The sequence below is a fragment of the Notechis scutatus genome, chromosome 3 (assembly GCF_049901735.1).
Source record: "Notechis scutatus isolate UNSWTSFEM ecotype Mainland chromosome 3, rNotScu1.2, whole genome shotgun sequence".
Taxonomy (NCBI): Eukaryota; Metazoa; Chordata; class Lepidosauria; order Squamata; family Elapidae; genus Notechis; species Notechis scutatus.
This window is the reverse complement of record NC_142011.1, coordinates 202,955,789-202,983,158: the sequence shown is the minus strand read 5'-3', so window position 1 is coordinate 202,983,158 and position 27,370 is coordinate 202,955,789. Positions and strand designations below refer to the sequence as shown.

The 27,370-nt window shown below is 39.4% G+C and overlaps 1 protein-coding gene across 1 annotated transcript in view; it reads left to right on the top strand.

Moving 5' to 3' along the window:
* Positions 1-27,370, top strand: part of FAM135B (family with sequence similarity 135 member B) — a 163,465-nt gene that overhangs the window by 51,068 nt on the left and 85,027 nt on the right. The window contains exon 2 of the mRNA XM_087962221.1: positions 19,276-19,371. Within this exon, the coding sequence (XP_087818347.1) occupies positions 19,295-19,371 (77 nt within the window). The 5' untranslated portion in view covers positions 19,276-19,294. The remainder of the gene's footprint in view (positions 1-19,275; positions 19,372-27,370) is intronic.

Sequence of the window (27,370 nt, the reverse complement as noted above, 5' to 3'; positions counted from 1 at the left end):
GAGGACAGAATCAGCAAGTAATTTCCACAGTGCAACCTGATCAGCAGGTGTTGCAACAATGATACAAAAAACGTCCCACATCGCAATACTATAGCCCTTTCTTCGCTGTTGATACAGACCCCCAATAACTCAAATTACTTTTCCACAGTGTCATTTTTAAAGGGAAATGTTGACGCATTCCAACTATCCCAAAAAATATTCCCACTGAGGCCATAACTGCAGATGATTTACATGATTTGAAGGAGAGGAAAAATGATATTCCTTTGAAGGATGTAGAAAGCAAAACTTGGTTCATCCGGAGTCCGAGAAAGTGTTGTGACAAGTCCCAGTTGTTTCTTTTCTATGTCCTGTCCAGAAACCAATTGGCTGCTAATGTCAAAATATAATGTCATGTACAGAATTCAAGTACTTTATTGTTTTCTGCCTATAGTGTAGGAATCTTCCCAGACTGTTTGACTTCCTTAGAAAACAGGAAGATAAAGTTACAGGGAGCTTATTGGGTGTGGGGTCAAGATAATAGTGATTGGCCATTAGATCCCAGCATCCTTAGGCAACCTGGCCAAAGTTGGGTAGCTCTGAGCCATTTGAAGTTGAGTAGCACTGAGCCACATGTTGCTAATACTTTTGCATTTGCTGATTTCTATCTGGTGGCTTTTTTTAATCCAACACGTTCTCTTCCTTTCTCTGAATACAGGTTGCCCTTGACTTACAACATTCATTTAGTGACCGTTCAAATTTATAGCAACACTGAAAAAATATGACCTATAATTGATTTTCACACTTATGACCATTGCAACATTTCCATGATCGAAATTCAGGCCCTTGACAATTAGCATGAATTTATGGCGGTTGCAACATCTTGGGATCACCATTTGTAACCTTCCAAACTACTTTCCATTCAGTAAAGCCAATGGGAGGAGGGAAGCCCTTCACTTAACAACCACATCATTCACTTAAGAATTTCACTTATTTGCTTAACAACAGTGACAAAATAGATCATTCAATGGAGCACAATTCACGTACCAACTGTCTCGCTCAGCAATGGATATTTTGGGAACCATTGTGGTGGTGAGTCAAGGACTCCTTGTAGCACTAACCTTTTCTGAATTGTATCCATTTGCAGAGAGAGAGAGAGAGACAGAGAGACAGAGAGACAGAGAGAGAAAGAGGCAGAGAGACAGAGACAGACAGAGACAGAGAGAGAGAGAGAAAGAGGCAGAGACACACACAGAGAGAGACACACAGAAAGAGAAAGAGGCAGAGAGAGAGAGAGAGAGAGAGAGAGAGAGAGAGAGGCAGAGACACACAGAGAGAGAGACAGACAGAGAGAAAGAGAGAGATACAGAGAGAGAGACAGAGGCAGAGAGAGAGAGACAGAGAGAGACAGAGACAGAGAGATAGACAGAGAGACAGACAGAGACAGAGAGAGAGAAAGAGGCAGAGAGAAAGACAGAGACAGAGAAAGACAGAGGCAGAGACATAGAGAGAGAGACAGAGAGACAGAGAAGAGACACAGAGAGAGAGAAAGACACAGAGAGAGAGACAGAGACAAAGAGAGAAAGAGGCAGAGGCAGAGAGAAAGAGAGAGAGAGAGAGAAAGACACACACAGAGAGAAAGAGGCAGAGACAGAGAGAGAAAGAGGAAGAGAGAGAGAGAGAGAAAGACACACACAGAGACACACAGAGAGAGACAGAGACACAGAGAGACAGAGAGATATTTCTAAAGATATCTGTAATGACAAACTGTTCTGAAATTGGGTACCTCAGTAGGTTTTCATTTTTTTTCCTGGCTGTTATTTGACTCTTTTCCTGATCTAGTTACTCCAAAAAATGTGCAAAAAAAAAAAAAAAAGACTATATCCTCTTCCATTCCACACACATACACTTTGATTGCTGAAGATGTGCTGTGATGCTGAACTGTTTTGAAATTGGTGTCCTGAGTAGCTTGCTGTTTTCTAGCTGGGCTGTTGTTTGGGTCTTTTTTTTTTTCTGATCTTGTTCCTTCAAAATGCATGAAAATAAGAATACATCTTCCATTCCTTCCTTTATTTCGGTGCAGAGGCCTGCTTATAATGTGAAATGTGTATGTATTTAGGAAATAATTTGTTTTTGTTTTTTGTTTTTGTTTTGGAATAGACCAGACTGCCTATAACATCACCTTGGACCCCCATGGGTCATGTATATGTGATATTATGATAGTCCTTTGAATGACTCTTGACTCCCTGTAATTAGACAGACAGCTTAATGCTATTTTTCTTGACAGTATTTCCAGAATTAGAATGGCCAGTACAGGTAATCCTCATTTTATGACCATTTGTTTAGTGACTGAAGAAGAACTGTTGGGTATGACTAGTTTGATGAAAAGAATGACTAGGGGTGACATGATAGCTGTGTTCCAACATTTGAGGGGCTGCCACAAAGAAGAGGCAGTCAAACTATTCTCCAAAGCACCTGAGGGCAGGACAAGAAGCAACGGGTGGAAACTAATCAAGGAGAGAAGCAATTTAGAATTAAGGATAAATTTCCTGACAGTTAGAACAATTAACCAGTGGAACAACTTGCCTCCAGAAGTTGTGAATGCTCCAACACTGGAAGTTTTTAAGAAGAGATTGGACAATCATTTGTCTGAAATGGTATAGGGTTTCCTGCCTAAGCAGGGGGTTGGACTAGAAGACCTCCTAGGTCCCTTCAAAGTCTGTTATTCTATTTTATTCTAAATCCCTGGATTTGTGAGTGTCTGCGAGTTTGCTTGGAAGCAAAGAAATGTTATTCATTGGACTGACATCCTACTTTCCTTCCAGGAGGGAGAGAAGTATATATAACTCCCTTTTTCATTTTGTCCCTAAAAATCAACCTGTTTCAGAGGCTGAGCTGGGAGAAAATAACTAGCCCAATCCTTGGTTTTATAAACAGAAGCATAGAATAAAAATCACACGAAGTATTGATACCACTTTATAAAACCTTAGTAAGGCCATACCTGGAATACTGTATCCAGTTTTGGTCACCACAAAAAAAGATATTGAGACTTTGGAAAAAGTTCAAAGGAGAGCAACTAAGATGATTAAAGACTTAGAGACTAAAATATATAAAGAATGGTTGTAGGAATTTGGTATAGCCAATCTAGAGAAAAGAAGAACTAGGAGGGAATGAAAGCAGTATTTTGGTATTTGAGAGGCTGTCAGAAAGAAAGGGGCAGGGGGGGTCAACTTATTTTCCAAAGCACCAGAAGTAGAGAAACAATGGTTGGAAACTAATTAAGGAGAGAAGCAATGTGGAATTAAGAAGAAACTTCCTAACAGTGAGGACAATTAACCAGTGGAACAGCTTGCCTTCAGAAGTTGTAGGAGACTTCATCAGTGGACTATCTGAAATAGTATAGGGTCTTCTGGTCTTCTGTTTGAGCAGGAGGTTAGACTAGAATACCTCCAATATCCCTTCCAGCTCTGTTCTGATTGATGTTAATGACTTAATGATCTTTCTGGCTATGAAAGCTACAGAGTTCCTTTTTTGTTGTTTATGTTCCGTGCAGTAAACAGAACAAGGCTCCAACTGAAAGTGACCAATTCCAGTCCATTTCAATCCACTAACGTTCTAAGAGGTCAAAGTGTATGAAATATCCTTGTCATATTTCACTGTGTTGATCCATGTTTCTACATGTTCCATGTTCCCACTGTAATTCTGTCTGCAATTTCAGATTTTCGGTTCTGGTACAACAATGTCAGCTATTACACATCCCAAAGTCTTTAATTTAGTTTTAATTATTAAACACCACTCATACCCCAAAAGATCCTCAGCTTTTCCTTGGTAGCATTTTTTTTTTTTTTTAAACAAGTTTTATTAATTTTTTTCAAAACACACAAGTCGTCATTATCCATTACATATTTAAACCTTTTTCCATTATAAATTTAACAAGTCAGATAAACTATAATTCTGTTTTAAACCATTTCCATATAAACATACAAAAACCTCTTATCCATTTTCTCTTTCTTTCTCTTTACTCTTATTCCATTTTATTATTATTATTTCATCTATTTCTTTCTGACTTAGTTACCATTATTCTCATTCTATATTTCTGCAAGGTTTCATTAATTCTCCCCCAAAAAAAACATATATACACAACACACAAAACATAAAAAAGATCTTTTTGGAAAGTAACTTGGACCCAGGTATTTCTTTCTTCATGGACTTCAACTGTATTCATACTCATCTTACATATCATTACTTATTTTATTTACCATTCTAAATCTTCTATATTAACTTCTCCCCATATTTCACTCTTTTTAATTCTATCTTAATTAATCATCTTAATTTGAGTCATTATATTTGTATCTTTTGTCCATTCTTTATTGTACCTTTGTCTCATTCCTTATAAAAAAAAAAAGAAATTTCTCCTGAAATCACTAATCAGAGTATGATGCCTTTCTATCTCCCGACTAAATTAATCAAATTAATCTTTAGAATACCCAATCCGATTTTGCTTGGTACATTCTAACTGAATAATACATCCAAAATAATTAAATACATAGTTAAACAATAGATCTAAATATTAAAAACAAATACTATAATGAAAATTTTATAATAACATCAATCCCATAATCTTATTAAACTCTTTAATTAAAGCTCAATATTCTAAATCTCCCCTCATATTATATTTTAAAACCAATCATTATTAACATTTCAACATTTTAATCTCTTATCAACTCTTAAGCCATTTAAGTTTTCTATTTCTAATACAATACTACCATATCATCTTATGTACCTTGCAAAATCTCTTTGAAGAAATTATACTTATCCTTTATCCCTAAAAAAATTCCTTTTTCCCATTTAATTTCAAAACTTTATAGCTTTTCTCCACCTTTTCCCTTTCTTTCTTCTCCCAACAAACCTTTCTACCCCCCTTCTTCTAGCCTCTGCCTTACTGGCTTCCCTTCTCTGTCGTATTCCTCTTCCCTTTTGTTTACCATCCTTATATTGATTTTGCACCTTGTTTTTCCCTTTCTTAAATGTTTTTTTAAATCTTAAGTCCTTTATTTCTCTTCTCTTCCCTCTTCCTTCCCTCTTGGTCGAGTTCTGAGATTTATTAAAGATGGTTTCCTCTCCTTCTTCTTCTTCTGCTGTCTTCATCTGCTGCAATGTTTGTTGATAGTTAATAAGCGCCATTTCTAAAAAAGGAAGGCTTCTTTCAAACCAGCTTTACCATTTTTTTGCTTGCTCATAATCTTTTCTCAGTTCCTCAATAGAAGGAGCCATTATAAATCTTTTCTTTTCTTTTCTCTTACAACAGTCAGAATATTCCAAAGGAAAAATAAGACAATCCCAAAGTTATCAGTCAGTCCAAACCAAGACAGAGTTCCCACTCTCTCCTCCTAGGGTAGTATCAATCAGAGAAAAGAAAGTCCAAATCTGTTTCTTAAAATCTTATTGCAATATATTTTAGTCTTTCAATCCTTAAGGCATCTCCTCCAACAAAGTCTTAGCATACAAATATTTTTTTTAGTCCTCTCTTTTCCCACTCATCGCTTAAAGCCAGTTTTCACCTAAAAAAAAATAGATTTCTTAATATTCACTTTTTATTCCGTAGAAAAAAGGGTAAGCTATCCTTTCAGCACCATTAAACTGCCGCTTTTTCCTCTTCTCGAAGGTATCATTCAGAAAGTCATACTTTTCAGGAATTTTGTTAAATATGTCTTAGAGTCCTAGGAGCCAAGAAAAACTTTCTCCTTTCAAGCACTTTCTCCACTTCCTCCTGCGCATTCTTACCCGGCTGCCAGCTTCTTTGTGGCGGTCATTACGGACCGCCGCTGCACCGTCCTGGGAAAAGGGGTTCTGCCGGCCGGGGGGGGTCTGCAAAACCCCCAAACCCTTCTCCGGATCCCCTACCTTCAGCTGCCCCTGCAGGCAGCCTAGCTCCGGTACCCGTCTGGGTCGGAGCCCCAAAACGGCTAGCGCGGCAGGGATTGCGCAGCCGCCAAATCCCTGCCGCTCGCTGAGCTCAACAAACGGAAGTCCTTCCTTGGTAACATTTTGAGTGACAATCCAAACTGGGAGAGCTCATCATAAGGCCACTATATAAGCCTTCACTTTATATTATCTATCCAGATGGAGGTTTTTTTTTCCCCCTAATGGTTTTACATTGCCTTTCCCCACACAGTACAAAATGATGCTCTTGTCATAGTTGTAATCTGCCTCCAGCAGTTTCCTATACTGCTAATGCCTGATATAGGTCCCTGCTTGATTCGGCTGGACAGCTGGGATGGGTTTCATGCAATTCTGCTGGAATTATCTGCCTCCAGCAGTTTCCTATACTGCTAATGCCTGATATAGGTCCCTTCTTGATTTGGCTGGACAGCTGGGATGGGTTTCATGCAATTCTGCTAGAATTATATACTCTTGGCATAGTCAAACAGACAAACACGCCCTGAGGTACCAAGCAGGACTTGAGGAGAAATGGCTAGAAGGCTAGATAGCTAGCTAGAGACTGCAACAGCTAGATAGCTATAGAGATAGAAAAATAGATAGAGATAGCTAGATAGCTATAGAGATAGATAGATAGATAGATAGATAGATAGATAGATAGATAGATAGATAGATAGATAGATAGCGATGGAGATAGCTATATAGCTAGACAGCTAGACAGACAGGCAGACAGCTAGCTACTATAGTATCCTGCTACTATAGTATTGTAGGAATAATATTCTCGGTATACTTAATGGAAGCACATCCTTGTCATAGTAGTTGGGATCTATCCAGCTCAGGTGATTTTCATTTTCTCTTTGTCCAAGCACTGTCATCATTTCTCTCTCTTTCTTCCCCCAAACAGATGGCATAGTTGATGAAATGCCAACAAGGGTTTTGTGGCCTGCTGTAAACAGGCAGACAAAACTGCAGAATTGAAGAAAGGAAGGGGGGGTGTTCACAGTGTGGAACCATTGTCCCCCCACCTCTGCTGTAGATAACTATTAGTCACATTACTTGTCCTTCTCCTCCTCCTCCTCCTCCTCCTCCCTTTTCCTTCTTTTCCTCCTCCTCCTCCTTTTGGAACATTGAGTTCTTATCTCTCTTGAAATAATTTTGAACATTCCAGGTATTTTATAAATGTGAAGATTTTCAGATGACACTTAGCTGCATGCTTTACCATTTATCCATGGCTTGCTGGTTATTTTTTAAGACATTTACAACAGCACATGAATCTTGCACAGCTTATGTCCAAGTACAGATAGATAGCACTGCCTGTTTGTGTATTTGTAATCTTCATGTTCTTTCCTGTGGGCATCAAGTTTTCGTGGCACCTTACATCTGAGTCATCTGAACAATCACAATGTTTTTACCAACAGAAAATAAAAAAAAAAGTATTTTTTCTTTCTTTCTGAAAAGTGGAAGAAAAGTTTTTGCCAGAGTGGATAAAACCTTTAGCAATAAAAGACAATTTCTGTCATATAAGGACAGTATTATTATGGGTAGCTGTACAATCAGTCAGATATTGAGACTAGATTTTGGCATTTTTATCCACCTATCAAGTCCTTCCTAGGGACCCAGGATAGACAATTGGTGTTTGATGGCTTTAAATATATTGTTGCACTTTTCCAATATCATCTTGTCAATTGAGAGCTGATCTTTGTTCCTCTGCTATTTAATTTTATTAGCTACCCAACTGCAGTAGACTCAGTAATCTGCTATGGGAAATATAGAATGGAATGGAATGGGATGGGATAGGATAGGATAGGATAGGATAGGACAGGACAGGATAGGACAGGACAGGACAGGACAGAATAGAATAGAATAGTTTTGGTCAAGTGTGATTAGACACACAAGGGATTTGTCTCCATTGTACTAAATTTAGATATATTGGTTGGCCTTGGAACTGTCATGTAAATTAGAGTTTTCTTGGATAAATTAAAGGGGGAAATGGCTTTCTAAGGATAGCTATTTAAATGTCTCTTCAAAAAGAAAAAAAATGGGTCAGAAAAAAATGTCCATTTTGCAACTGGATTTCAGCAGTGCAATCTTGGGGTGCTCTGGGAACTGCAGATTGGTATCTGAGTAGGGCCATAGATTTCTCATTCCTACATATTAACTTTTTTTAAATGCATTTCTTTTAAATCCCACTTTTCATTCCCCCTGAGAATCAAAGCAATGTGTATGGTGAAAAAAAATGATTAAAGGCCTGGAGACTAAAACATATGAAGAACAGTTGCAGGATTTGGGTTTGGCTCATCTAGAGAAAAGAGAGAGTAGAGAGACACTATAGAAGTATTCCAGTATTTGAGAGGCTGCCACGAAGAGGAAGGAGGCCAACTTATTTTCCAAAGCACCAGAGGGCAGGACAAGAAACAATGGATGGGAATTAATCAAGGAGAGAAGCAACCTGGGATTAAGGAGAAACACCTTAACAGTGAGGACAATTAACCAGTGAAATAGCTTCCTTCCAGAAGACGTGCATGCTCCATCACTGGGGACCTTTAAGAAAAGATTGAACCGTCACTTGTCTGAAATGATATAGGGTCTCCTGCTTAAGCAGGGGGTTGGACTAGAAGACCTTCAAAGTCCCTTCCAGATCTATTCTGATTCTGATTCAGGTTAATGAGGGGAAAAAAGCATATCCTGCACTGACCATGTATATTTCACTATGGTGCCTTTCCCATTTCTTGCTCTGGGACCCTCTAGCTACAATATAAGCCTCACATGATACTCAGTCAGAAGTGGGTTCCAATTCTATGGAGGACAATGTGATCTAAGATCTAAATCCATCTTGTTCCATAGCCTTTGGATCAATTGTCCCTAAAGCAGACAATTAAAACTGTGGAGCAACCACTAAACAATAAAAATACAAAAACAAAGAGCCAGTTTGTTCTATATTTGAAGGCACCAGGCTAGAAACCAGGAGACTGTGAGTTTTAGTCACACCTTCACCAAAACAGAAAAACAGCGTTTGAAGGGATCTTGGAGGTCCATGCTGAAGCAAGGGGCCTTATACATGAGAACTAACTGGGTTATTTTGGCACAATGGAGATGGTGAATTCTAGTCCGCAATGGACACAAAAGCCAGCTGGGTGACTTTGGACCAGTTTCTTCCTTTCAGTCCAAGTCACCTTACAGTGTTGTTATTGTGGGGAAAATAGGAGGAAGAATATTAGATGTGTTCAGAGGTATTTCTCAATTTCGATTTTAATTTTGATTTTGGGTTCAGAGGTATTTCTCTAGAAAAGTATTCCACTCCTCCACTCACAATAGAATTCCCTGTGCCTCCTCGAAATTTTGGGCCTGGACAATCTGGAACTGCGCCGCCTACGGTCCGATCTAAGCATAGTACACAAAATTGTCTGTTACAACATCTTGCCTGTCAGCAACTTCTTCAGCTTCAACCACAATAACACACGGGCAAACAATCGATACAACCTCAAGGTAAACCGCTCCAAACTCGATTGCAGAAAATACAACTTCAGCAACAAAATGGTCAACACCTGAAATGACCTACCAGACTCCGTTGTTACAGCCTCAACCCCTCACAGCTTCAACTTCAAACTGTCTACTGTGGATCTCACCTCATTCCTAAGAGGTCTTTAAAGGGGGTGTGCATAAGCGCACCAGCGTGCCTACCATCCCTGCTTACTGTCCCCATTTATCTGTATTTACTTCCTTTGTTCATGTTTATGTTCATATCTATATTTGTTACTTTGTACATGTTTGACAAACAAACAAATAAAAATAAATAAATATGTTCTCTGCCACTTGGCTCTTGCTCAAGCAAAGGGACTATACATGAAAGCTGGCTGGGTGACTTGGGTCAATCACCAGGAGATGGTGAATTCTAGTCCAGCTTTAGGCACAAAAGTCAGTTAGTCGACTTTGGGCTAGTCACACCCTTTCAGCCCAACTTTCCTCACAGGGTTGTTGTGGTGGGGGAAATAGGAGGAGAAAGGAATATTGGATATGTTCTCCACCTTAACATGTTTATAAAAAATAATAAAGGTGGAATATAAACAAGCAGAGGGATGCGGTGGCTCAGTGGCTAAGAAACTGAGCTTGTCAATCAGAAAGGTCAGCAGTTCGGTAGTTTGAATCCCTAGCACCATGTAACAGAGTGAGCTCCCATTACTTGTCCCAGCTTCTGTCAACCTAGCAGTTTGAAAGCATGTAAAAATGCAAGTAGAAAAATAGGGACCACTTTGGTGGGAAGGTAACAGCATTCCACGTGCCTTCACCATTTAGTCATGCCAGCCACATGACCATGGAGACGTCTTCGGACAGCGCTGGCTCTTTGGATTTGTAATGGAGTTGAGCACTGCCCCCTAGAGCCAGAAACAACTAGTACACATGTGCAAGGGGAACCTTTACCTATAAACAAGCAAACAAACAGAAGCTACCTTCTTTAAACTTTTCCCTGGTGTTGGAGTCTAGCATTATTCTGTTTTGGAAAGGAACTTTCATTCTTAATTTCTTCATAGCTCTCACTTTGAGCATTTTTTCAAGGACAAAGGATGGGCATATTGAAGGATGACATTATTGAGGGTGAAGGTTCGTTCTCTGAGCTTGTGGGTTGGTTTCTGAATGTTTCATTACCAGGCTAGGTAACACCTTCAGCAGAGTTTAGGGGATGTCAGTGTCAGTGTTCTTCTGTTTATAAGGGTTTCAGGTGTGGGTGTATCAAGTGAGGGTCTTGTGAAGGGTCCTGTGATAGGTTACATCAGGTCAAGGGCATTAGGAGGTAATGCTGGTGGGAGGGCTTATGTGGGTTGATTGAGAGTCGGTGCTATCTCTGATTGGCTGTGTGGTTGATTTGGATTCTGACAGTTTCCTAGGCTGGACGTAAGTCAATGTGTCTGTTGATGGAATTGCTTGTGGAGTGCCAGGCTTCAATGAATGCATGAGTGTGGCAGGGGGTAGCGTGACCAATGAATCTTATAATGATCTAAACAAACTGGTTGTCAGGGCTCCTACATTTACCCCCATTTAAATCATGAGTCTCTAGCTGAACTTCCAGAAAACTTAAAGATTTATTAGGAGTAAACATGCCGGCGCTGCCTGGGTGTAGCCGACTCTAAGATACATCATTCGTTGTCATCCTTGACCCTGGTTTTCCTCCACCCTCTGGGTGTATCGTAATTCATATTATCCAATGGGACACATCCATAGCCAAGAGTCATCAATCATACTCTCCAGTTTGAATTTTGCATGGCAGAAATTTCGATCATCTAGAAACTATCTTTGAAAACATATATGGAATTCAAGCTGCCCACTGCTGCCCTCTCCCTTTCTGCTGGCAACTCTAAAAAGACCATAGAAATATTTTATAAGTTGACACTGGTGTTTTTTGGGATCAGTGTCTGTAGAGAAGAACACTGACACTGACATCCCTAAATATCACTGAAGATGTTACTTAGACTGATAATGAAAAAACTATTAGAAGCTGGAAAGCTTACTGTCTGTTACTGACTGTAACTGTGTGTTGCTGCGACTAACTGTGATTACTGACTGTGAGTGCCTGTGACTGAACTGTTATTGTTTGCTACTGTTTGCTGAATATCCAGCGTTTGTTTCTCTGGAGAGTGAAACCGGAGGAGGAGAAGATATCTTTATCGGCTGATAAAGATATTGCAAGGACTCTTAACTTGGACTATACTAGTGAGTCTTACTGGATGGAAATACTGTGAATGACTTAATGGACTGAATGAAAATGCTTAAACTCTAACTGGATTAAAAACTATTTAAACTACAAACAGTGTTTGTGTTCAGTGTGTGTATACTCTGGGGCCCTTCCACTCGTTTGGCTTCCTGGCTTGACTACTGCTGCAATACTCTTCTAGGGGTTAATCCCAAACACTAACATTGGTTATGGGCCCAGCAGCATAGTCTAACTAACCAGGATATAGCAGAGAGAGTTGGTGTGAGTTGCACATTACTGTAAAAACAAACTGTTTTAATTAGTTTAAAATAGTTAAAATATCTGAAGAGTAATGGCACAAGTAAATTTGTCACAACTGTCCATGATATCCAGGCTGGATGGAACAAACTATGTTTCATGGTCAATGAAATGTAGTTTACTTCTACGCAGAGAAGGATTGTGGGACATTATAGCAAACCCACCAGATGTGAGTAGCTGGGATCCTGCTAATGATGATGATAAAGAAAAGTTACAAGACTTTAAACTGAAGAATGAGCAGGCTTTATGCATCATAGGACTGACTCTCTGTGATCAGCAGCTTGTCCATATTCGTGGAGAAGAAAATGCTGCAAACTGCTGGGAGAACCTCAGGAAGATTTATGTTCGGGACAGTGTAGGAGCACATATAAATCTTACACGGAAGCTTTTTAACATCTTCAGAGGAATGGAGATATGTTAGTTCATTTAAACTGTATGAAGAGCATTTTTCAAGATTTGCAAGAAAAAGAGCTTATATTTAATGAACTGCAACAAGTCTACATAATATTATCTTCATTAGATCAAAGCTATGATGACTATGTGACTTCGTTGGAAGTATTGCCAAAAGAAAGCCTCTCATTAACCGAGATTACAGGCAGGCTACTAGAAGAAGCCAGAAGAAGGCGTGGCGTGACGAGCTGAGAAGATAAGAAAGAAGAGAGATTATCTTCAAAGCATGAAAAAACCAGCAAAGCAAAGTAAAGCACCTGGAAGAAGAGAATTTATCTTGACAGCATACACAATTAAAAAGTGTTTTAATTGTGGAGGCAGAGGACATTTGGCAGATTCTGCAAAGAAAAAGCCAGAATGTAAAAAAAGCCAAAGAACGCATTTGAACTAGCCACGTTTAGCAACTCTGATGTGAAGAATAATTTATGGGTGGTTGACAGTGGCGCATCCCACTGCATCACAAGAGATAAGACAAAATTTATAAAAATGTCTACAAGTTCTCAACATATATCTCTTGCTAACGGCTGGAACCTGAAAGCGAAAGGTCAAGGTTTTGCACGTTGTCCGTACATAAACCAGGATATAAAAATGTTGTATGTACCGCAACTAAAGTTTAATTTGCTTTCAGTAAGGGTATTAGATAAATTAGGTTATGTAATTACTTTTAAGGATAATAATTGCATAATTGAAAAGATAACAAAAGGGTAACTGCAGCTTTAAATGGAACATTATATGTCTTAGATAATAGTAAGAAAGGGAGGCTCAAACTGTATTTAATAATATAAAGCCTCATGAAGAATGTATCCATTTATTGCATAGGCGTTTGGGGCATGTAAATTTTAAAATGCTAAAACGTTGAGTTGAGTTATCTGAAGGAATAAGGTTAAAACCTTGTGATAAATATTTGCGTTGTAATGTTTGCTGTGAAGATAAGAGAGCAAAGTATTGCCTGCAAATAGGCTAAATGGTTTCAAAACAAAAGAACCTTTAGAAGTAGTATTTGCAGACATAATAGGTCCAAAGAACCCAGTATGGGGGTGCTAGATATATACTGAGCATTATGGACCATTATTCTAGATATGGGTTTTTGCTATTTAATGAAAAGCAAAACTGAAACATATCAACATTTTTTCAATTGGCTTAGGTTTGCTGAAAGAAAGTCTAAACGGTAACTGATAACCCTGGTGACAGATAATGGCACGGAATTTATTAATAACAAATTCCAGAACAGACTTAAGGTAGCTGGAATAGAGCATAAGAAGTCTGCTCCATACAGGCCAGAACATAACGCTTTTATTGAAAGAAGAGGCCAAACACTACAGGCAATGGTTAGAACAATGTTATATGATTCTGGGTTACCTGATTCTTTGTGGGGGAGGCTACAATGTGTGCTAATAACATATTGAACAACGTTGTTAATACAACAACAGGTGAAATACCATTCACCAGGTGGCATGGCAGGAAACCTGATCTAAGTTACCTGCACACATTTGGTGCACCAGCATGGGTGCATATTCCTGCACAACTCAGAAAAAAGGCAACATAGAGCTAAAAGATTTTTCTTCGTTGGTTATCAGGCAAACCATAGGGCATATAGATTTTGGGAGAAAGGCACATCTAAAGTGTTATGTAGTGCTAGTGCCCAATTTCTCAGAACATGAAGGATGGGAGAAATTAGAACAGGATGCCAATAAAGATGTAATTATTGAATCCTATAGAAATCCCATTAGTTATCCCTGTAACTTTAAAAATAAAGTAAAGAGACAAATACAGGATGATATAGTGCCCATAAAGGAAGAAACAGATTCAATAGCTGAACAGGATGAGGAAGATGAACAGGTAGTAGTTCAACAAAGTCCTCCTGTAAGCCCTGTAATTCCCAGAAGAACTACACGTGTATCTAGACCGCCTGATAGGTACCAGGCTAACACAGTGTGCCAGATTAATCAAGTTCCTAATTCTGTAGAAGAAATTAAAAAGTATCCTAATAAGGAAAAAGAAAAATGGTATGCAGCAATGAATAAGGAACTGAATTCATTAAGAGATATGAAGGTGTATGAAAATGCCAAATTACCTGCAGGAAAGAAATCCATTGGCTGCAAATGGATATTTAAGGTAAAAACAGATAAGGATGGTAATTTAATCCATAAGGCAAGGTTAGTAGCCCAAGGTTTTAGGCAGAATGCAAATGACTATGATGAGGTGTTTGCACCTAGTCTTAAGGCAGCAACATTGAGGGCAGCTTTAGTGTGGGCAGCTAGTAAAAACTATATAGTTAACCATCTAGATGTGGAAACTGCTTACTTGCACGCCCCATTAAAACATATTATTTATATGAAAAAAACCTGTTGGTATTAAAAGTGAAAATAAGAGATAATAATGATTGTTGGTTGTTAAAGAAAAGTCTCTATGGTCTAAAACAATCAGGCTATGAATGGAACCAGTATATTGTAAAGGAACTAGACAATATAGGATTTAAAGCTGGTTTAGCCGATCCATGTCTGTTTAAGAGGGAGACAAATGGGAAAGTATCATTATTATTACTATTCACAGATGACATTGCATTGATAACTGAAACTAATGATGAAGCAAATAAAATAATAGCATCATTAGGAAAGAGAATAAAGATCAAGCAATTAGGGGAGATAAAGAAGTATCTCGGTTTGAATATAAAGAAAACACGGAAAGGTTTTAAGATATCTCAGGAAGATAAGATAAACAAATTACTAAAAGATTACAAGATGGAGCTTTGTAAGCCAGCTAAGACTCCAATGAGTCAGGAGTTTAGCAACACTGATGAACAAAGCCCGGAGTTTGATAAGGTGATTTATCAATCTTTAATTGGTAGTTTGAGTTATATTAGTAATTGGTCTAGACCAGATATATCGTACTGCGTGAATCAGTTGGCTAGATTCAATTCTGCACCATGTGAAAGACACTGGAATGCAGCTAAGAGGATATTAAGATATCTTAAAAGACAATGAATTATTCATTGTATTTAGAACCAAAGGGTGATTTAATTCTAAGTGCTTATGCAGATGCTAGCTTTGCATCAGAAAGAGACACTAGAAAGTCGACTTCAGGAACAGCCATAATGCTGGGTAAGACATTAATAGGCTGGAAGTCAATAAGACAACAGCATATAAGTTTGTCTACTATGGGCAGAATTCTCCTGTTTATCATTGTTATGTACAGAGTTAATAATGTATAAACAAATGTTAATTGATATAGGTATAACTGTAGATTATCCTATAATTATTCATGAAGATAATCAGGCAGCAATTCAAATGGCCACAAATATTGGAGTAAAAACAAGGAGCAAGCATACAGATCTAAGATACCTAAACGTGAGACAATCTGTAAGAAGTAAGATGATTCAGCTAGAGTACTGTATGTCGGAGGACAATTTAGCTGATAATTTTACTAAAGCCCAAGGTGCCAGTAAGCACCAGGAGAGTTGTGAAAAATATGGGATTAGATTGTAAAGGTATTATATATTTATTTCACCCAAAAGGGGAGTATGTTAGGTATAACATTGATACCAAATATGGTTTGGGTGAATAAATATATAAAACTTAGATATCATGGTTTAAGTGCTTATCACTTTAAGCACAATGCAGCAGGCAATTAGCCGATTAAGGGTGCGGTTAGAAGTTACAATATAAGGAAGCATTGAAGCTGGAAAGCTTACTGTCTGTTACTGACTGTAACTGTGTGTTGCTGCGACTAACTGTGATTACTGACTGTGAGTGCCTGTGACTGAACTGTTATTGTTTGCTACTGTTTGCTGAATATCCAGCGTTTGTTTCTCTGGAGAGTGAAACCGGAGGAGGAGAAGATATCTTTATCGGCTGATAAAGATATTGCAAGACTCTTAACTTGGACTATACTAGTGAGTCTTACTGGATGGAAATACTGTGAATGACTTAATGGACTGAATGAAAATGCTTAAACTCTAACTGGATTAAAAACTATTTAAACTACAAACAGTGTTTGTGTTCAGTGTGTGTATACTCTGGGGCCCTTCCACTCTCGTTTGGCTTCCTGGCTTGACTACTGCTGCAATACTCTTCTAGGGGTTAATCCCCAAACACTAACACTACCTGTCAATGAATACTTCAGCTTCAACCATAACAACACAAGAGCACACAATAGATACAAACTCAAAGTAAACCGCACCAAACTTGATTGCAGGAAATACGACTTCAGCAATAGAGTGGTCAATGTCTGGAATACTCTACCCGACTCTGTAGTCTCTTCCCCAAACCCCAAAAACTTTAACCTTAGACTGTCTACTATTGACCTCACCCCTTTCCTAAGAGGTCTGTAGGGGCGTGCATAAGCGCACCAACGTGCCTACCGTCCCTGTCCTATTGTTTCTCTTATTCTTTTATTTTTCTTATATGTACCCATTTCATGTATTCACAACTATGTATACACTTATACTTATTATCTTGTAAACAATTGGCAAATCAAATAAATAAATAAATAAATGAAACATTTGGAAACCAACCCACAAGCTTGAAGAATGAACCTTCACTCTCATCCCAAGCTACAAATATTCACCACTATTGAAAAGATGCAGTGGTGGGATTCAAGTAATTTAACAACCGGTTAGCCCAGGGTCAGGTTGGATGTCATGGGAGGCGTGGCCCATCCCCGTCCTCCAGCTCTGAGGGATGAGCCTCCTGCGATGGCCAACCTGACCCTTGGTGAACTGGTTGTTAACTTACAACCCTCCCACCTCCACTATCAAAGTGGATCCTGGGTGCTGCACTGCAATGGAGAAACGGGAAATGGAGCATCCGGCACAAGGGAAGGAGGAGGAGCAGGGAGAAGAAAGATGGAAAGTGTCCTTCTTCCCTCATGTCGGCCACTCCGTTACCTATTTCTCCATTGCAGTACATCGCCCAGTATCCATTTTGATAGCAGGGGGTGGGTAATTTAACAACCGGTTTCCTTGAACCGGTACAAACTGACTGAATCCCACCATTACAAAGATGATTTGTTTATTGCTTATGCAAACTCCCATCTGTAGATTGCTCTGCAAAAGCTGGTTATTGCTATTATTATTGGCATCGCCGTTGCTCTTATTACTGCTGTTGTCATTCTTATTATTCCACTTCAAGTTTTTCTCCATCCCAACCTGGATACCTTGTTATAAATGAACACAGCTTATGAGTCATCATTGCCCTTTTATTTCAGCATCAGCTCATTTTAGTCTTAAATCTGACTTCATTGATTTCAGAACTACCAGCGCACAGTAAGAAAAAGAGAAAATAATTTCTCCAGGATAGTATTTCATAAGCATAACAGAGAATGCGGTTGATTTTTTTTTCAACCCCATTCTTATTTCTCAGTAAGACCCCAGCCTTCTCAAAAACACTGAAAACAATGCAGTATATGCCTCAAATGATTTGAAGGCCATGCCTGCCTTATGGAAACAGATATCTAATTCCCCTTTCTTCTGTCAGCCATTATTTCAATCACTGATGTTTTGTTTTGCTTCATTGTTGTTCTTTCTTTTCTTTTTTTCCCTTTTGGGGTGATGAATGGTTTGAATGAAACAGACCATTACAGCTGAAATTGTGGAGGATGTTTTTAATTTGCTCCAGAGTTACACTGCAATTCTGGAATAAAAGTGCCTTGTAGTCAGATTACTGAGAACGTATGCCGTGTTTGCTGTGTAGTAGATTTGTGAATAGGGGGTGCGGTGGCTCATTGGTTAAAGACCCTGAGCTTGTCAGCTGGAAAGGTGATAAGAACTGCACAATGGGGTGAACTCCTGTCCTTGACCCAGCTCCTGCCCACCTAGCAATTTGAAAGCATGCAAATGTGAATAGATAAATAGGTACCACTTCAGTGGGAAGATAACAGCATTCCATGCCCCTCGTTGTGTAGTCATGCTGGCCACATGACCACAGAAGTTTTTTGGGACAAGGCTGGCTCCCTCAGCTAAGAAACAGAGATGAGCACTGCCCCCTAGAGTCAGACACGACTGGACAGGAGAAACCTTTACTAAACTAAACCTAGTTTATTTTTGTGAATATAAGTGACACAGTGGATTTCCTATTTCTACTTCTCTTTCTCTATGGAGATGTGGTGAGTTTGCTAGATTTAGTTCAGGTTTTTCTGCCATTCCTTGGTATCTAGACTTAGAAATAGCTGAACTTGTAAGTTGAAGTCATGGCAAACTCTTATATCTGATCCTGGATGAATAGACCACCTTTGGCCAATCCAAAGAAAGCAGAAAAACTGGAGCAACCATACCTTACTGGCATTTTATCTCCAATTCATCAACTCATTTCAAAGTGGGTGAATCAGTCACCTACATAGACAGAAATCAGTCACTAAATAGATAGAAATTTTAAGTGTTCACATTTGCTAAAGGGATTTTTCTTCTCCATTCACCCAAAAGGTGCAAATAGCAATTCATATTGCATCCAAATAATCTAATTATATCTGCTGGGTCCAGTCCAACATTGCTCCAATGTTAGAGTAGGAAATAAAGATACTCCTTATCTTACTTTTAAATTCTGATGATGACCTCAGAGTCCAAGCAGGAAACATATGTTGGGCTTGGAGAAGCATGATCTGATAGATAATAGATAGATAGATAGATAGATAGATAGATAGATAGATAGATAGATAGATAGTCCCTAGGCCTATTGGCAAAGCTATGTCTTCAGGGCCTTTCAAAAGAGTATCAAAGTGTGCACCAATCTTATTTCTGCAGGGGTGATATTTCTTAGGGGGGAGCCACCACAGAAAATGCTTATTAAACTATTATTTAGTATAATCTGATATTTAATAACCAGCTCCTTATAGATTTTCAGGGAAGTCCATCTTGCAAACCTATAATTTTCCCATTTATTGATATTATATCTTTACTATTTATTTTTCAGGTGATGACCTACAAACATCATGTCGGAGGTCCAGGGAACTGTCAACTTTTCTGTGGAGCTGCACAAATTCCACAATGTTGATCTCTTCCAAAGAGGGTGAGTCAATTTCTCCTTGCAAAGGTCATGAATGAAAAACGCAGAAAGCCTTTCCAAAAAACAAAAAACAAAAATCAAACCTAGATACAGCATCATGGGCTTTGAAATGGTAGACATAATAAGGGGATCAGAGGCTAGTCCCTTATTAAGTTTCATGCACTGTATATGTGGGGAAAGGGGCAGAATTTTGTGCCTAGCATTTTGAAGCAATTTTGGACCAGTGGAAGAATTTGGAAGAAGAAGATAGGGTATAAACCTAATAGCTAAACAAACAAAAATAACTCAGTGGCTAAGACACTGAGCCTGTCGATCAGAAAGTCAGCAGTTTGGCGGTTCAGATCCCTAGTACCATGTAATGGAGTGAGCTCCTGTTTCTTGTACCAGCTTCTGCCAACCTAGCAGTTTGAAAGCATGTAAAAATGCAAGTAGAAAAATAGGGACCACTTTGGTAAGAAGGTAACAGTGTTCCGTGTCCCTTCGGCATTTAGTCATACCAGCCACATGACCACGGAGACATCTTCAGACAAGCGCTGTCTCTTTGGCTTTGTGTCGGAGATGAGCACCGTTCCCTAGAGCCGAAACCAGCTAGCATGTATGTGCGAGGGGAACTTTTACCTTTATCTTAATGACTAAGTATTAAACACAAAACTATGATTTTCCCAATAGTAATGTATGACTGTGAGAATTGGACCATAAGGAAGGCTGAATGCCAAAGAATTGATGGTTTTGAATTGTGGTGCTGAAGGAGACCCTTGAGAGTTTCTTGGACTGGTCAAAGGTGGTCAAATCAGTCTATCCTAAAGGAAATCAATCCTTCCTTGGAAGGACATATGCTGAAACTCAAATCCTTTGGCCACCTAATAAGAAGAGATGATTTAATGGAAAAGACCCTGGTGTTGGGAAAGATGGAAGGCAAAAAAGAGAAGGTAAGGGCAGAGGATGAGATCACTGGTGGGATTCAAAAAAAATTACTACCAGTTCTTTGGGCGTGGCTTGGTGGATGTGGCATAGCTTGATGGACTTGTCTTGGTGGATGTGAAGGAGTAGGATACTGTAAAATCTCCATTCCTCCCCACCCCTGGGGGAAGGTTACTGCAAAATCCCCATTCCCTCCCCACTCCAGGGGGAAGGTTACTGCAAAATCCCATTCCCTCCCCACCCCACTAACCTGCTTTTCAGCTCCGTTCTCCTATGCAGGACAACTAAAGAGGACCCAGCTGATCAGCTGGCACTCGGGAGGCAGAGAATAGATGGGAGCGGGGCCAGTTAGAGGTGGGATTTGCCAATTCTCTGAACTACTTAAAATTTCCGCTACTGGTTCTCCAGAACTGGTCAGAACCTGCTGAATACCACCTCTGGGTAAGATGGTTAAATGTTGTCATTAACACAATGAATATGAGTTTGAGCAAACTCCAGGAAATAGTGAAGAAGAGGGAGGGTTTGGAGTTCCATTCCAGTGAAATCCCCAAACATTTTAAACATGAGATTAATAATGCTTAGTGATTCTGAATTTTGGTGCTTGGGGGAATGAGATGAAGTATAAGCCTAGATGATAAGGTTTTGCTATAATTCTACAGTCCGAGGAACCCAAGTCTATAATTAAAGTTCAGAATATTCAGCCTTGTATAAATCTAACCAGAAATAACCCTGTTTGAATTTAGTAAACTTATTCCTAATATAGATCAAAGACATAAATCAAGGAGTCTACTAGATTGTATCAAATAATAAATAGCAAAAACATAGTACAACTTTCTATGCTATTTAGTGGATGTTTGGGAATAAATCAATAAATAATTTGTATATTCCATCAGCAGAGTGAAGCTGTGGAAAAAGTTGAGTGGGGAGCAAGCAAATGAAAATTTATTGTCTCTTTTAAACAGAAAGTATGAAACTATTTATAGAGTTTTGAAGGACAAGCATATATAACATACTGGGAATAAAAACAAATGTGATGATTCTTCACATCTAAATCCACTCCATCAAATCTCATTTTATAACTTCGGAGAGGTTTTTCAAATCACTTTAAAAGCTTCTGACAATCTTTACTGAGATAAAAAATAAAGTTACCCATATCTGCCTGAGTTCAATTAATCAATATGTTATCTGCTCAGTTTATATAAAAATACCTTTCTATTCTCCCCTGTTCTAAGGTCATTTAGTATTTTAGTATATTAGGAATTTGAGAGAAATTGTTGACAAATTGTTAACTACTAAATTGAAATAATATTAAGATTTTGACATATTTCTAGAAATAAATGCATAGATTCTCAAACTCTGCAGAATAAGCATTGGATCTGAATTTATAAATAGTTTGGTTGAATTGAATCTACTCTGAAATAATGAAATGAGAACCCAGAGAATACATACAAAATATTTCTATATAATGGAGAACCCTCTCTTTTTTGTGGGGTGGGAATGAATCCCTAAGAACTGAGTAATTTAACACCAAATTTTAATTTTAGGGAATAGGCTATTAATAGTTTGTTAGCTTTGATTGGTACAAATAGACAAAGAGTCTAACCCTTTTCATGTAATTTCCATTTAAATCCCCTTTGAAATCAGTCTGAAATAATCCTCAACTTACATCTACAATTGGGATCAAAATTTTCATTGCTAAGCAAGGCGGTTTTTAAGTGAGTCACACTTGATTTTTCCACCTTGATGTCAGGGATTGTTAAATGAATCACAGTAGTTGTTAAAGTCAGTCATATGGTTTGTGATGAGCCAGGGTGGGATACAAAATAAACAACAGTCACAAAAACAGGTGAAGCCCCTTTTATTCCTTCAACATGGCTTCAATGCTCCAAATATCCTTGACTGGAGACAAAAAACTCCCCCACAAACAGTTACGGAAAGGAGGAAATGCTGTTTAAACTAAAAATGCCTATAAATTATAAATAGCAAAAACAACACAAACCACACTGAAGCAATTAGGCAAGATAAGGGCTTGAAGACATTGGGAAGGACGCCAAACTCAGATAGTAATGGACAGACTAGAGATATTTTCACGCTTTGTTTCCAGCACTGTCCCATACGCATGTCCATCCTTTTAATCAGTTTTCACAACTGCAGCCCATGAAGAGGATCAAGGCCCTTTCGTCCTCCCGTAGACCATGCCATTCACATCTCTCCCTTATCCTCTCCTCCCTGCGTGCCCTAGGATGGAGAGGGGATGGGCCTGGGTCTTCCTCTGAATGCCCAGCCTGCCTCTGCCTTTCCCCAGCTTCCTCCACAGCCTCCAGAGCCACACTTTAACTCCCTGTCAGCTGTTCGACCTCTCCCTTGGAGTTAGACTCCAACTGACATGGTTGTAAAACAAATCTGTCTTTCCTCCTTTGAACTTTGCTTGTTGAAAACTAGTTGGGGACAGTCACAAATGGAAGGTCACATGACCCCGCGATGCTGCTATGTTTTAAGTACATGCCAGTTGACTAGTGCCCAAACTTTGTTCATATGTGTTATGCTCCTGTTGGAGCCTGAATCTGTGGAGGAGGACGAGCCAGAGCTGAAGCCAATGGAGATCGAGAAGGTGGCTTCATTGGCTTCGGAGGAATGTGGGGAGGAGCAGGCCGAGGCAGCCCAGGGACCCTCAGGATTGGGATGGCTTGTAAGCAGGGAGCAACAGGGTCAGGATGACCAAGAGAGGGCAAGCAGTGGACATGAGGAGCAACAGGCAACGAGCAAGGATCGCTCCCTCCTGATCCCTGAGCATGGAGAGAGGAGAGAAGATAGGAGCAGCACAGGCTGACCCAAAAACTCAGGAGGAGAGCGCCCTGCCCCTCTTCACAAGGCACACCTGGGGACTGAGATTTAAGGAGACACTGTGGGGAGGGGCCTTTGTTGGGAACAAATGCTGAATTTGTAGAGTTTCGTGTGCCATTGAAGACACAGGAATTTGCAGGACTGCTTTCTTCTTCCTTGCTTTGTGGACTTATTTCCCTGTTTGTTTTGCTGGATTGCAGGCAGCCAGAGACTGCCGTGTGTGTGTGTGTGTGTGTGTGTGTGTGTGTGTGTGTGTGCACGCATGTGAGCATGTGCCTGTGTGCACTTTGCTCTGGAACTTGGCAAGAAGGTGGGAGTGTTTGGGAAAATTTGGAGCATTAAAGGGGAGTTTGAACTCTCAGCTGGCTGTGTGGCCTTCATGCCTTGTCCTGGGTCATCGCAATATGACTCTGGAGATGTTGTGACAGTTGTAAGTACTATAAGTCATACAACACATGCAACAGAATCTCCTGAATTAAGTGTCTATGGAGCTTCTCAGCCATCCACGTCATGTTTCTCCCAAAGGAGCTTTCTCAAAAGACAACCAGTCTTTTTTTTTTTTTCTTGAAGATGCTTCGCTTCTCATCCAAGAAGCCTCTTCACTTCTGCCTGAATAGTGGGCAGTGGGAGGATTTATATTTCTTGCAGTCATCTTGTTCTTAGCAAGTTTGAAAGAAGGGTCAAAGATGCCATCTACATTAAGATTGAAAAGCCCTCTATCAACAAAGGGTGGTGGTAGATACAGATTAACAGGGTTGGAAGGGACCTTGTAGGTCACCTAATCAAACCCTCCGCCCAAGCAGCAGATCCTACACCATTTCTGACAGATGGCAGTTCAGTCTCTTCTTGAAAGCTTCTAGGGATGAAGCTCCGACAACTTCTGAAGGCAACTTCTGTTCCATTGGTTGATTGCTTTCACTGTCAGAAAATTTCTCCTTATTTCCAGGTTGAACCTCTCCTTGTTCAATTTCCATCCATTATTCCTTGTCTGGCCTTTGGGTGCTTTAGAAAATAGCTTGACCCCTTCCTCTCTGTGGCAGCCCCTCAAATATTGGAACACAGCTATCATGTCTCCCCTGGTCCTTCTCTTCACTAGACTAGCCATACCCAATTCCTTCAACCGTTCATTGTATGCTTTAGCCCCCAGTCCTCTAATCATCTTGGTTGCTCTTCTCTGCACTCTTTCTAGAGTCTCAACATCTTTTTTATAGTGTGGTGACCAAAACTGGATAGTGGAATATAACACCACCTATCTTCAGAGCTGAAAAAAATTCTTGGATGAATAGCAAAATGTCTTCAAAGAAAAAACAAAAAGTCCAGTTGTCTCTTGAAAAAGCACCTTTGGGACAGCCATGACCTGGACAACTGAATATCCATAGACACCTATGTCCTGTCTACAACACAGTTCTTTGAGCAGTTCCAAGAAGATTCCACACCCATCTGCACTATTCAGTGATGCTGAGGGCCCAGATAAACCACCAAGTGGCCTCAACGACTCTCAGAGAGAATGCTAACAACCAGATGACTGCAAGGAATATAAATCCTTCCATACTCTGCCATTCAGTCTGAAGTGAAGAAGCTTCTTGGATCGGAAGTGAAATGTCTTTAAGGAAAAACAAAGTGCAGTTGCCTTTTGAAAAAGCACCTGTAGGAATCCTGTACTAAGTTTTAGCTTAGCACTATCAGATTTTCAATTGTTCTTCACCCTGACATTTCAATATGAATCAGAAGGGTGCAATGTGGTTGAAAAATTCTAGCAATTCTGATGAAGCAGAAGAATTTAAAATAAATCCGAGTAAAATATTCAGTCCAATGGGTCTTTTTCACGAATGAGTTTTTGGTTTGCTTTCCTTTGGAGATCTTTTTTTTTTCTTGCAATGTAAATGCTCCACTGTTTTGACTCAAAACTCTGGCACTTTAATTACTGAAAGTGTTCACCACCTAGGCAGTAGGTGATTAAATGCAAGTCAATTCTATCATTGGTTTATATTCATTTTTCAAGGTTTTGTTTTTAAAGATCCATCCATTAAACTGTGGGCAAAGTACTTGCTGTTATTTCTTGGCAGTATAATTGCCTCTTTCTCATCCCTGTAGGAAAAACTTCCAAAAATGAATAGCTTGCTGTAAGATTAAATAATCATTTGGCTGGGCATCAGCAATTTTTTGATGATGCCTTCAAACAAACAAAAAGTTGGTTTTTGAATAGAACTAAAATGGAGTCACTGAAGGAGATATTTGCTCCCAGACAATAAAAACTACAATGATGACTCTAGGGCAGGAAATACACTCTTGGAACAGCAGTATCTGAGCATAGATGCTTGGCTTGTCAGCAAAAGAGTTCCATGCATGTTAATAATAATATATGAAATGCTAATGCTCTGGTAGTCATTTTGAAAAATCATTTCTTAGTGAGCACCTAGAAGCCAAGAGGAACATACGTGCCAAATTTCAAGTTTGTAGGCTTTACGATTCTGGAGATTTTGTGATGTGTGAATAGATAGATAGATAGATAGATAGATAGATAGATAGATAGATAGATAGATAGATAGATAGATAGATAGATAGATAGATAGATAGATAGATAGATAGACAGACAGACAGATAGCATTAGTGATGGTAAAAATATTGATCAGGTTGGTACTTTCATTCAGACAGATCCATTTAGACTTTCCAAACGGGGGTGAATTGGAATGTGCTGAAATCTACTTCGTATTTTGCTATCTCCCTTGGATATGCTGTAAGATTTTGCTTCTATTATGGATATTGGGGAAAAAATTGTGAGGTTCTTGGTGCTCCTGAGCTTGGTTGTTTTCTTGCAAATGTTTAATTCCCAGCTAGGTAACATAATCAGTACTGAGCACTAGTTGGGTGTCAAAAACGTAGGTTCAAAACCATCTGTTAAGTTGCAGCATATGAGATTTATTGAAGCCTATACACAAGAATCTAGTCAACTAAAGTTCAATACTAAATTAGTGCCAGACAAGGATCAGTAGAAATCAGGAAGGGTTGGAATTGGATCATGTGTGGCAATGTAAGGATTCTAAACTGATGACACATTTAGCTCCCCCACCCCCAGTTCTGCATGCTGTTCTCCTACATCAGGTCATGATACATCTGCAAGAAAGCAACCAAGCTCAGAGAGCACCAAGGACCCCACAGTTAAACACTGAACTACTAATATTCTCTTCTAAAGATCTAAATGCTACCTTGATCAGCTGTTGCAGTGGTATAGGGTATTGGAAGAAACCAATTTTTTTTCTTGATTCTGGTGAAGAGATGGAATTCCTCATTCCTTCCAGGGCAGTGTCTTGAAAATCATGGAATGAGTTTTCTTGGCCATAAAAGTCTTTAGAAGACAGCTATCATGTTTGCTGGGCATGTGGAAAAAAAGCAAGACAATTTTGGCTTCAAATGCACACACTGATTCAGAGGATTTTGAAGATTCTAATAGAGTTGAGATGAGAGCAGAGGTGGTATTCAGCAAGTTCTGACCAGTTCTGGAGAACCGGTAGCGGACATTTTAATATAGCAATAGCACTTAGACTTATATACCACTTAACAGTGCTTTACAGCCCTCTCTAAGCAGTTTACAGAGTCAGCCTACTGCCTCCAACAATCTGGGTCCTCATTTTTACCCACCTCGGAAGGATGGAAGGCTGAGTCAACCTTGATTTGAAATGTCAAATTGCAGGCAGCTGGCAGTCAGCAGAAGTAGCTTGCAATACTACACTCAAAACACTATGCCACCATCACTCATATATCTAGTTAACTAAATCTATCTCTCATCTATCTATCTATCTATCTATCTATCTATCTATCTATCTATCTATCTATCTATCTATCTATCTATCATCTAATCCAGTGGTTGCCAACTGGTAGGTTGCGGCCCACTGGTGGTCCACAAGCAAATTTTGGTGGTACGCAGAGAAATGTCACCCCCAGAACACCCCCCAAAGCAATTAATCCAGGCTGCACAGGAACACAAGGCTGAGCTGCCCACATGGCCCACAGGAACTCTCACCACCCACTCACTCCTTACCTGGCAAACTTGCCTGCTAAGATGCTATTTTTCTTTTCCCTGACCATCAGCTGTTCTGCTGTGCTGGGAGATTTAGTTTAGCTAGAAAGCGGGAAATAGTTGGATTTCTTGCCTTCTAACTAATCTTTAGATCTAAGCAGAGCCGAACTTTCCTTAGGACTGCTAGCAGCTAGCAGACTCAGCTAGCTGATGGCAGAA